General features: G+C 37.9%; 1 protein-coding gene across 1 annotated transcript; it reads right to left on the minus strand.

Moving 5' to 3' along the window:
• Window positions 1-9398: 9398 nt before the first annotated feature.
• foxi3b (forkhead box I3b) lies at window positions 9399-10693 on the minus strand (the record flags this gene model as incomplete). Its single annotated transcript, XM_079249874.1, has 2 exons — window positions 9399-9967; window positions 10093-10693. 2 exons carry the CDS (start codon window positions 10691-10693, stop codon window positions 9399-9401), a joined length of 1170 nt encoding a protein of 389 aa, XP_079106000.1.
• Between the last annotated feature and the right edge of the window lie 2308 nt (window positions 10694-13001).

Consider the following 13001-nt stretch of genomic DNA (forward strand, 5'->3'; position numbering starts at 1 on the left):
TATTTTCTTATGTACATTTTTCAGTGTCCTTGGGTCACAGAGTCACTATGGAAAGCATGAGGACACTTTAGTTTTTGAGAAATTCATTTAGTTACAATTATAGTAAAGTTAAAAACAATTGTTAAATGGTTGAAAAGTTGTACTTTAAATTCAGATTTATCTGATAATGTGCTTATTCAAATAATTGTGTTATGAACAACTTTATACAGCATTTATATAGCAGACATTTAAAATAAAATTTCACTTTTCAAAGAAAACATTGAATTTTTAATAAAAATCAATATTTGTACAAGTATGAAAGAACTATCTTAATTTTTTATCTTGAAACATCCCTACGTACTTTATATGTATACTTTGATATAAGTTGTATATTATGTATTAGCAGATAACGTCCAATAAAACAGAGTTTGCGTAGCATTATTTATGCCTTATTTTTGTTCATTTAACAATCATCCTTTTGATAATTTACTGCAAGCCTGGCAAAACAAATAAGAACAACAAAATTTTACTTTCATTGTGATAACTATAAGCAGCAGTTACATATAGTACTAAAAGTATGTAGTATGAAGACTGGGGAAAGAAAATGATCCCAGTAGAGAGCCACCAGTAGAAAACATTTTCACAATCTAAACAACTAAAACATCAAAGTTCAACCTGTGTTTGAAGACTGATATTGCAGATTTTTACATGTGTTACTTCAAGAGATGTCTGATATTATTGGTTTACCGACATCAGATTATGTCAGCCTTAAAATTCACATAAACACACACACACACATGCACACAAAAATCCAGTTTCCAAATATATCAGTTAATATGGTTATCAAAAATGAGGAGTTGAAAAAAAAAATTGGTATGTCATAATTATATACCAATATCACATATCAGTAAAAACACCAATTCCAAACATCCCTGGTTACCTCTGCATCAAACATGTTTACTTTATGTTGTAGAATCAGAGACATTAACGGTGGGTGAGTTTCAGGTTGCCACTTTGCTTTCTCCTCCTCTGTTACCTTGTCAGAGGTGCAGTTGCTGTAGATATAGAACTTTTATTCAATCAGATATCAACCCATTGAGGTCATAAACGGTTTCACAACAGTGAACTGGACAAGAGGCCTGCAGCACACGTCAGTATCAAACCAGAAATGAAAACTACCAAATTTAAAATAAAAGAGATATGAACAATCAGGAGATAGAAAAAATAAGTTATTGTGCATTTTTTTAATCCAGGTGGTGACTTTGTTATGTTTGTTTTTTTGTTTGTTTGTTTTGACCAGTTTATTTTCTGTTTTGTGTTTATTTCACTGTCAATGGTTTTCTCCAAAAAGCCAGAAGATGAAAGACTGATATGCAGATAAAAAAAAGGGGTTTTCATCATTCATCTATATGCTAATTCTACAAAGTACTGCCAGTAATAATTTATGTTTTGTACATAATTTAGGATTCAGGACGTCCTGAAAAGTAATACCTGTTTGTTGACTGTGCTTAAAAGGCTTAAACTTCTGCATGCATTTTTTCATGTGAAAAGCCAGGAACACCAAAGAATAAAAAATAGATCTGAGCTCTAACAGTTAAACATGTAATATACAGCATATAACCTTTATTTAACCAAATAAGAAGCCATTGAGATCATAATCTGTTTAACAGGGCGACCTGGCCAAGAGGCCTTGCTTGTCGAGTATGAAAACCAAACACTAAAACAATAAAATTGAAATTCCAAACATGCAATCGGGAAACAAGATTAACAAGTTAAAAATTAAAAACATGGGCCTTTCCCACTTCTCCAACGTTGTTTTTCATGCAAGAGGCCGTTAAAATGATCAAACGTAATGAGATCAGACAGCCTCGGGTCATTTTGTAGCTCGTTCCAGTCTGATGGCGCAGCCACACGAAAAGCTCTTTTCCTTAGCTCAGTGTGAACATGAGAAACAGACAGTTTGTAAAAGTCACAAAAGCACAGGATGTACTGGCTTACAATCCTTTACAAATAAATGTCTAAGTATGAAGGAGCCAGACCAATGATAGTTTTATACACTAATATCAGCAAGTGAGTTTCCTTTAGATGTTTAGAGACGGTCGACCAATTTCATACAGATCACAGTGAGTTGAGAAATTACAACCAGTTATAAGTCTTAATACACAGTGGAATACAAAGTTTAATGATTGAAGACATTTGTTTGAAGCAACTCATATTGCCATAATCAAAGTAGCGTAAAGCTTCTGGACCCCAGCTGCTTCCTCACACGGAGGGAAACAAGATTTGTTTCTAAAATAGATTCTTTTACTTTAAGTTGCCAGTTTTTAATGTGTTCATTGAATTTTAAGTTTTTGTCTAGAATAAAACCTGGATTTTTATAACATGTGGCTCTTTCCAAAGAAATTCCTTATAAATGATCTGCAGTATGGTGCAGAGTGATTCCAGCAAAGAAGAGGAATGCATATACAGGTATATGAATTAGCCTTTATACAGTAACAGTCTTAGGTTTTGCAGTCGAAATTGCACAACGTGGAAAGAAGATTATTATTGATGATTTGGGACAGCTTTAAATGATAGATAAACTTCAACTCCACCGTGCTGCCTCAGTACTATCACACACTGGGCAACCCAGGTCCACCAGTATAGGCCTGAAAACACAACATCAGAATAGTCTGATAACATGGACCTTTTCTTTTATCCAATCCATTTAACTCTTATTTTAAAGTGATATGACGTTCAGATTGCACATCATTTCTCCTGTCCTTATTTAAGTAGTTTCCCTTTCAGCTTGCCCCTCCGAAGGGGTCAAATCATTGCACAGACACATGTTTTATACCGGATGCCCTTCCTGATGCAACCCTCTGCATTTATCCAGGCTTGGGACTAGCCTTCAGAGAACCATCATGCTCCCCTCAGGGTTGCAGAAGAGTAAAGGAGCAGGACTCAAACTGCCAACTGTTAGGCAAGAAGCTCTCCCACATGAGCCACTACCACCCCAAGCCTGTCCTTGTTTAAGGACAGACTTGTCTTTATTTAAAGACAGGCTTAAATCTAAGTATTACGCTTCAGCCTGTGCCTTTTCATTCACCATACAATGTTATATTTAACAAATTTGTTGTTTATTATGTGACTTAATTATGTGACTGAAAAAAATAACTTAAAGATTCAAATTTCATTGTTTTACTGTAGCTTCTATTAAACTTTTGGGGGTTGAAAATCTTTTACAATACTTGGGAAAATATTGTTGGCCCCTTCAAGTAGTTTTTGTTAGTCAGCAAACTTTCTGTTTGTCCAAACCCAGCAAAGTCCGACCACATACTCGCACAACCACCATCCAATATGAAAAAAAATCCTTTTATAAGCATCTTGTTGACCTGGTTCAGCTCTGGATCTTTACCAAGGACCCATTTTTATCAGTGAAAGTATGTCAAGGTTTACAAATAAGTTAAAAATAGGCATAAAAAAATGCAGAAAGATTTCTTAATTTTGTAATTCATATACGCTGGACCCCACCTCACCTTCCATCCTCTACCTCCCTCACTGAAAAGCCCTGTTCATATCTCAATGTTTACCGCATGTTGACATGAAAAATATTTTAGGGAGAAATAGCACTGATTCATATATACACATAGTCTCACTGCCTCCTGTGTTTGTCTTCAAACTTCACTTTTCCCCAAATCGTGTATATAAACCATGTTTAGGAAGGGAAGTTCTTATTCTGTAGACTCTGAGACACTGGGATACATCTTGATCATTTTCACAGCCAAGGAGTTGCTCCACTTTTGCGCTTTCTTGTTGGAATACATCAAATTCTCTCAAACCAGGACTTTTTTTATAATCTAAAGAGGATTGATGGTGGTGACCTGGCTGACTGCACATTTGGACATTGTAAAGACTTAAAAGCTACATTATCAAACCCGTATCTTTTCTTTGTAAAATCTGGGAAAAACTATTTCAATGTGAGTGTATTTCATGGACGCTAAACCTCTGTGAACATGTCTTAAATACTGCAGTCAGAGATATATTACAGTTCACAGAATTCCCTCTTCAGCAGATCGCAGTCTTGTGTTTTTCATTGACCTTTAAAGAGCAAAGAAAACGGAAAGGTTGTCGAATGACTTCCAGACCGGTGGAAACCTTTTTCTGTTCCTTTCATCACTTGTGTTCGTGTGTCTGGAGTGTGTGTAGATGTTTACCCATAACAGCAAGCTGGTGATCCATTGCTTTGGCAGTGGCCATAACGACATGTCTCCAGGGTTGACGTTCTTTGCTACCGTTTACTAAACAGGCCTGATAGGACTTCACTGTTTTAGTAAATACGAAGGACGCGCAAGTGTGTGCCCTTGTGTGTGTTTTGGGTTGAACTGGTACCAAGAAAACTCACCTTCTGTTCAGATAATCCTCTGTGAGCCTCTAGATCCCCTCATTCTGGATGCAGAAACTTGAACAGAGTAACCGTTAAGACTTGATCTGTCTCACACCGAGATGTGACTTTTCCTTTTCTATAATCTATAATCTGGAAGTTCTTATATGTTCAAATCTCTTCTGCATAGCAGTTCTGGTATATTGTTCTTTGAGTTTATATTATAAACACCACACACTTGCATGCACTGCTTTGTGTGGGTGCATTCCGTTAGTTCGACAGGTGTGTGGAAGACTGCCACGAGCCAGGCGGCAGGTGGAGATGAGGATTTATAGATTTTAATCGTGGCATTCTGTTGAACATTAATTCTACTGCCAAGGGCAAAAATAGTCTTCAGATGACTGCTAGATATTGTGCTGGATATCCTCAGACTCCTTGCAGCCCAACTTGCACTATAACTCTCTGACATAGCATGTTTTGCACTGTAAGTGCCTCAATTTTCTGCTAAACCACCAGCTTTCCAGCTGGAACTAGGAATAGAAAAAGAAAAAAAAAATAGAAAGAAGTGCCAGGAGCGAAAAAATTAATGACTGGATTTTATGTGCAGCTGCATAACTTTTACATGATGCTGCTAGTCCATATCTGGAATATATTCAGTTTAAAACAAGAAAGGGACAAAGACTTTTTGAAGGTATTGACAGATATAGTGGTGTGGGGTTGCAATAAAAACAAATTGACTCTGGTTTGAGGGAGTAAATTCCTCAGGTTTTACCGTTTCTTATCTGCAAAGCTGCATCTGCAACGCCACAGTCTCCGACTGAACATGTCACCCTCATCCAAGGTGCGATTAACTGTTACAAATTTGCATCATTGTGAAACTGCCTGAATAAGTCAGCAAAGATGATGTCTGCTGTTAATTAAGTCCCTGAGACAAAAGACCCTAAAATGTTTCTGTTCAGCGGCGCTCAGGCTGGATCGGTTAGACAGAGGACCACCCCTGTTCTTTATGAACCATCTTATACGTGTCATCACAAAGGCTGAACATGATACGGGGGGGAGAAAACAAGAAAACTGTCAGTTTATGTAGACAGTGTTATTGCGGAAATTATTTTGTTATCTGTTCCTTCTGGTTTTTTTCCTGTTCAGCCTATTTAAACACACCTCTCAAACACAAGTCTAAATGTGCTTTAAGGAGCAAAAAATACAGACAAATAGAGTAAAGACTGAAGATAAGAAAAGGAACAAATAAAGGGCTCTGTATTCCTCTAGTCGAGACCAAGAAATTCTGGAAACAACCGGCGTACTGTGAACAAATTGTTCATGTGGAGAACAATGAGACCTTTTAGACGGATCTGAATTTTCTCATTAATTATTATGACAGGATTTTTTTATTTTTTTTTTTATCCTAATTTCTTTCATGTAGCCATGTGTTTTCCCAAACATAAAATAAAAAGATTGGATCATCCCTGTTTTAGCTCTCTGTACACATCAGAATTCAGTCCAGGATCTCCTTCTTCTCATTCACAGCACAGTATAGCTCAGCATGAATGTCAGTTTGATTGACAGACCAGATGGTCTTCTATGAAAAGGTTTTCTCATAATGTCAAGCTCAAAATTTGGCCTATTTTTGGTTTGTAATATTTTTAGTTTCTTTTGTGTTTTTCTTTATTTTACTTTGCTTGTTTTAATACAAGTATATGTGGTATCATCCACGGTTTTGTTTGATTATTTTTTGAGTGAAAGCATGATAACTATTGGGGGAGTTAGTCTCTTTACACTGGAATCTGGCATCAGGATTTTCTGAGTCATTTCTTGAGTTTGCAGCACACCAAGACTCAGCATATCTCTGTTCTTACATTTCTTACTATTACAATTCTTACAAATGAATCTTACATTTTATTCTTTATTTTACTATTTATAGCATAGATATGTATTTTCCTTATTTCTGCTTATAACTGCTCGACTGGACCGGAATGAAAGATGAAAAAAGATGAGAAAGAACACTTAAAAGGGGGAAAAAAAAAGGGAGAATGGATGTGGGGAGGGTTAGATATTAGGGATTAGGGGTCAGGGGGCATCATAATTTAGTGGTAGTCAGACTGCTGTGAGTTCAGTTTGACACAAGTGCTACCATGTAGTGCCAGAGGCCTAGGTGTGGAGTGGATAATTTGGTGTTTAACCGTGTCAAAGGCAGCGGACAGATCCAGCAGTGTGAGCGTTCAGGATTGACCAGTGGATCTATTAAGCCGTAGGGAATCAGTAACTGGCAGGGGAGCAGTTTCAGCCTAAAACCAGACTGATATGGATTGAACAGGGTGTTGCCATGGAGGAACTGTGAGACCTGGCTGAAGCGGTTTTGACTGGAATGGAAGCAGTGAGGCCGACCAGTAGTTTCATACTGGGCTGGGTTGAATGTGGGTTTTAGCTGCAGGGTAACTGGAGCTTGCTTGAAGGCAGAGGGAAAGACACCTGATTTAAGAGAGGAGATGGTAGTATGGCTTACTGCAGATTTTATTGTTGGTAAAATGCTCCATGTGATGTTAGTAGGAACAGCATCAAGAGGGCAGGTCATGGGTTATGAGCTGACTAGAAGCTTAAAGACTTTGTCCTCATCTGCAGAGCTGAAAGAGCAGAGTGAGGCGCCGGTAGCTGATTGGGGCGGGCTGAATTGTTCAGGCTCAGAGAATTGGTTACTGATGGTTGCAACATTTTCAGTGAAGTAGGATACAGTTAAATACAGTTAAATCAGATATGCTAGCAAAGTCTCACACAACAAATAAAGGAGAACTTTATGATCCATCCAAACGCAACATCACTAGAATCAGTTATGCAAATTTGACAGGTTGACCTCACACTGCTTAGATACTTTCCTACGAGTGCCAAGATGTTAAATTCCACTTGATCCTTTCTTTTGTTTTCTCCCCCTCTTCTCCTAATTTTGCTTTCTTTTTGTTGTTGTGTTTAGTGTAAATGGGTGTCATGCTGCCTGTGTTTCTGGGTAAATAAAGGCCTCACGGTGACAGCAGTAAAAGACTTTTTATTTATTTAAACGACATACGTATCAATCAACCAATGGGCAGGAAAAAAAATCTGAGAACATGACATGATTTTATCTCACCGCAGTTTAATGTCCATCTCCTTAGCATTGCGGATGATTATGTAAAGCTCTTTTTTTTTCTTTATGAGCAATTATATACAGCAGTATTTAGATAAATCTCTGTTATTGCTCACAATTGGTTACAAAATTGTATGCGCTTTCAGCTATTTTTAATTAAATAAAATACTCCTTTAATTGCCCATTATAGTTATAGTATTTAGTACAGCTTTTGGGGTTTATGCTCCTCAAATTTGGAAAAAAAAAAAAATTCCAGAACTCCTGAGATCTACTGAAACTCTCAGCTGTTTTAATCAAGATTTTAAACTTTTCTGTTTGTCTTTGTCTTTCATCAAAACGGTTTTTAATTCCTCAACCTGTAACTTTTATTTCTTGCATTTCTTCCTATTTTCTTTCTATCATTGGGATTTTTTTCCCCTGTAAGATGAATGGAGTTCAATCATCATCATTTTATTTCAAGTTTGTCTGTATTTATTTAATTTATTTCTTTTTCTGTTTTGATTTTAAAGTACTTTTTAATTTTCTGCAACCTGCTGTAATGCTTTTGTTTGTTTCATCTACAGCCCTTCTTCAGCATCTATACATACTATACAAATAAACGTGCCTTGACTTTTCTTCCGTGCCGTCACATGTTTCTATATGTACATATGCTTCACTTTTTGTAGTACTTTTTATGAATATAGAGGAAGTCAAGTTCTTTTTCACAACAAATACCTTTTAATTATTCAATTAATTATTTGTTAAGATGATTTTTAATCTGGGAAACTCATGGAGCTCGTAAACTGTGCTGTGTGATTGTGTTTAAAGTAGTTGCTCATGCAGCAGATCTTTTACTGCTTTTTTTTCTTCATGATTGCTTCCCTTTTCCTCAATAAAGCTTCTTACATCCAGTCAGCAGTATCCATAAAGCCTGTGCGACACAGGGGGCTTTTAGTGTTGAGTGTATGGAGGGGTTACAGCATGGGAATGTGGATTTTCACCGTTTAGGAGAATCAGTTAACTATCCATCACACAAAGATCAGGTTACACTGACATGCAGGTTCCACACGACTGGTCATCGCTTTCCTGACAGGACTGTTTTCTGTCAGTGAATGTTTATTGTCCAACTTTGTTTTTATTTTTTTCCTGTGTTTTTGAAGGTATGGGATGGATCCAGTCATTATTATACATTAATCTTTATAAAAGAGAAAAAAAAAGAAAAAGAAAGTGTAATTCTAAAACCTTTTATTCATATACAAAAGAACACAACTTCCAGTATGTACCACACATTATATGTATATTAAACATTGTACCAAGAAACCAACAATCACGCATAACATTTCACAACACATATATTTATGTACAAAAAAACCAATAAGCAGCTGTTTATCACTCATCTAGACTGTAAGTTAATCAGATTGTTTTCACTTGAGTAAAAATCCTCGACACAAACACTACTTTTCACTTGTTTAATCTTATTTTACATGCATATAGATGACTGTGGTGTAATTTAACCACTCATCTAAATGTGCTGCCTGTGCATTGTAAATGGTGATACCATCAAAGCATCCCAGATAGCAAATATGGAATAGCCTGGTGTCAGCAGGATCTGTTAAAAATGAGTCAGATCTGATAGAGACTAGCTTTAGTTAGAATAAAAGCCGAGAGAAGGATCTGATAGGATGGCTAACTGTGGTTTCAAGGAGAGACAGTGGAAGGCTGCTGCAGATGACTCAGCTGTTCCTGTGGGAATCAAAGCCGTACTACTTTGCTGTCACACGCTAGTGATCCCAACTGTCTCTGTCAGCGCAAACATACTTTTTTTCTGTGTGAATTGCTCTTCACAGTAAAAATCTCTGAAACAAAAATAACACCAGACAGGTGAAATGTTCTTTCAACAGCTTTTTAAAACACGACTTACCCCCTCACCTCTCGCTTACACCCCCCCACCGTGACATCTTCTTAAACCTCTGTACCCTCACGATGATAGATATTTCCTGTTGATCCCAGTGTGGGATAGAAATGCCCACTAGACCCATTGTACTGGCTTAAGATTGGATTAGAGTAACCTAAAGAAGAGTGGGTGGGTGAGGAAGTGAGAACAGGGGGAGCTGGCACTTGTAGTACCCACTCTGATCCACCTGAGTTGGAGGAGTAGCTGTTAAAGCTTCCAGGCTGGGTGGGTCTGTGAGGCCCATCTGTGGGAAGGTTAATCTGCAGCGGCCTGCTTAACCCGTCTCCTCCCACCTCACTGGCTCCTCCAGAAGAAACTGTGGACATTTCAGACAAGAAGCTGCTTAGGCATGGTGTGGGGCCTGTCAGTGAAGGGGAAGGAATCCTGTCCGGTGTTGGGGACATGTTGAGGGTTGGGTGTTTGGGGCTTCCCCTCTCGCTGTCACCTGACTCCGGAGCCCCTGAACTGCCGTCACCGCCGGTGAGGGAATCAGACTTTCTCTTCCTTTTGCGGCGGAAGTTTCCATTGTCAAACATCTTCTCACAGTTTGGATCAAGCGTCCAGTAGTTCCCTTTACCTGTAGGATGAGATTCAGTTTTCAGATTTCACTTCTGAAATTGTTTAAATTAATCAATGATCAGAGTGTTTTTCTGAACAACAAAAAAGAAAAACAACCAAAGCTCAATAATAAGAAAATATTACCTGGATCATCTTCATCTCTTGGTACTTTTTTGAAGCAGTCGTTGAGAGAAAGGTTGTGCCTGATGGAATTTTGCCAGCCTGCTTTGCTCTTGTTGTAGAAAGGGAAGTTGTCAGCAACATATTGGTAAATTTGACTCAGTGTCAGTCTCTTGTCTGGTGCTCCGTGGATAGCCATGGCAATGAGAGCAGAGTATGAGTACGGAGGCCTTACCAGCTTCATCAAATCTTCTTGTGAGGGAAGGGAAAACCAGCTGAGTTCCCCTCCTGGACCTCCAGGTCCAGCTGGACCCAGATAAGGCCGCTGCATGCCATAGTGCTGAGGGACAAAGGGAGGGCCAGGAGTACCAGGTGGGACAGGAGTCGACAGGTATGACGGCGAGTTGATCCCAGAACTATTAAACCAAATGTAAGGGTTTGGGGATGTCGTGGCGTAGTCACTCAGGTCGTAGGAGGGTGGCGTGGTGCGCTGAGGACTCGGGAGTGATGGAGGAGGGTAGTAACAGTCGCCGTACATGCTAAGCTCTGGGGGTTCCTGACCCAGGTTTGGGAACTGTGGGCCGCATCGTGGAGGAGACTGGCTCTGGGTCTCAAATGAAGACATTGTCGAGTTCTCACTCTTCTCCGTTGGTTGTCCTTCTTCTCTTTGCTGATTTCCCCAAAAGTATATTTCTTGTTCCTCTGTAAGAACTGCAATGTGAGCACATCCAAATGACTGTCTCTGAATTTCAGAGTCGGGTCGTTTCCGTTCTTGACTGTTTGCCTTTGCCTTATGCCAAGATGTCACCTGTCACACCTGCTTTATCTTTTCCTTTGGAAACGCCCCCTGCAGAATCTGATTGGTTGCTTTCTCAGGTGAGAAGTCTATCTGCTTTATCTCCCCTTTTTTCCTGTTGTCAGCTAGTTCAGTCCCCCCAGGGGTTTTCTTCAGTCATTTAAATAATTTTCCACTCATGCTGTTACTCTAACATAAACAGAACTCAGTCATCTGTGATTTTATTTTCATTCATTTTATTATTTTTTTACACCTCTGATATTCATAAATAGTACATAAAGATTAACAAAATGATTACTGCAATTGCACTGGTAAGGCTAATAACAACAATTTATCATCTTATCCATATTCAGATTGTGTCTTTTTAATTGGTTTATTTTTTATTCACGACAAAAATTCTTTAACTGGACATACAAATCCATCAAGCTACACTTTCCTGCAATGTTACAAATACAGAGAGACAGTATACGTTATAGTAATCAACTGGCATTTAGTACACATATTTGTTCAATGAGTACAGTTATTTTCCACATTAATGCAAATGCTTAAATGTTCTGATATTTATAATAATTTTACACGATTAATATACTGTTAAGAGTTAAGCCATTTACAAGCTTTTTGGCGTCTGACATAACAGACAACAAAAAATCGGTTTAAAAGGAATAACACTGAGAGGATAAAGTCTTAATCAGAAAAAAAGAATAACTGTGTATCACAGTTTCGGATTGTGCATTTTTTTTCTCTCCTCTCAAACATTTTCTCAGCGGTGGGATTAATCTGTGGCTTACTTCCCAAGGATCACCCAAAACGTAAACATTATATTCCAGTATTAGTATAAACTATAGTAGTATTAATATTATCATTACTTTAGTATAAACCATATTAAACCTGAGCACATCTCAGATGCCCAAGTGCAAGTGAATGCATCAAATGACTTCTATATTCCGTTTCACATCTACACTGTCGTGTTTTTACCAGTTGAAGCGTATACTATATTCTAACTATTTATTTGGGACTTTTAATGGTTGTTTTACATTGTTATATTGATATTTATGATTACGTTGTCGTATATTTCTTTATCAAAAAGAATAACTACGTGTTTGCCCCTGAAGGGATCTGTCCAACGGCTTTGTGGGCTCGCGCTCGGACTTTATTCAAATTAGCCCGACCGTTGTTCTTTTCAGTAGTAAACCAACTTTCTGCTTATAAACTGTAAGTTATTATACGATCTTAAAGGTTACATAAAATACATTAATTATACAGAAATGAAGTTGTGTTTAAATTTTATTATAAGTTTTACTTATAACTACCGTGTTAATTTCACAAGCTCTATCTAGCTAGCACTCGTAATAAAGTAGCATTTTAGCTTGCCATGACGTATTAGCAGTGTTGGCTACTTTCACAAACTTTTGGCGAAGAAATCTGATTTATTAGCAGGTGGTAACAGGGTTATATCGTCTGTGACAGATGACTGAGTCATCTTCAACCCATGAGCTTTCGCAGACCGACATGTTGGAGCTGAATAAGGATTTAGAGCGAATGATCGAAGACATTGAAAACACATCAGGTGTGTCACCATATTTTATTTAACTGTGACAAAATGTCGTGTTGTACATATCATTGCAGTAACCAAGCCTTCATGATGATCTGAAAGCAGGTGAGACATGTTCTTCTTTGTCCACCTGCAGTGCAGCTGACCTGGATGGCCTTTGACATGGTAACACTGCGAACCAGTCCCGAACTGGGAGCCTCCATGCTTCAGCTGGAAGAGGCTTATAACAGATGCAGAGCTGCTGTCTGTGGAGACCCAAAACAGAAGACAAACATGGATCTTTGTACTGAGAATGCTGCCACAACATATTCTTAACTGCAATTTGTATTGTCAAGAGTTTCTGATGACAAAGATGCACTTAGTCTGTGATTGTACTGTTCATGTTGTTAATTTTAATGTATTTCTTTAACTTTGTGCATTGAAAATGGGGGTTTTAATGTTCTCTGGTTGCATTACTTGTTATAAGCATGTCCTTTATTTGATTTTTCAGCATCCAAATGTTTTTACTTTTTAGCTGCTGACCCTGTTTATCTAAATAAAGACTCTTAAATATGAATGAAATGTGTAGTGACTTTTTGTAAACAT

The sequence above is a fragment of the Telmatherina bonti genome (genome assembly GCF_933228915.1).
Source record: "Telmatherina bonti genome assembly, chromosome: 12".
NCBI lineage: Eukaryota > Metazoa > Chordata > Actinopteri > Atheriniformes > Telmatherinidae > Telmatherina > Telmatherina bonti.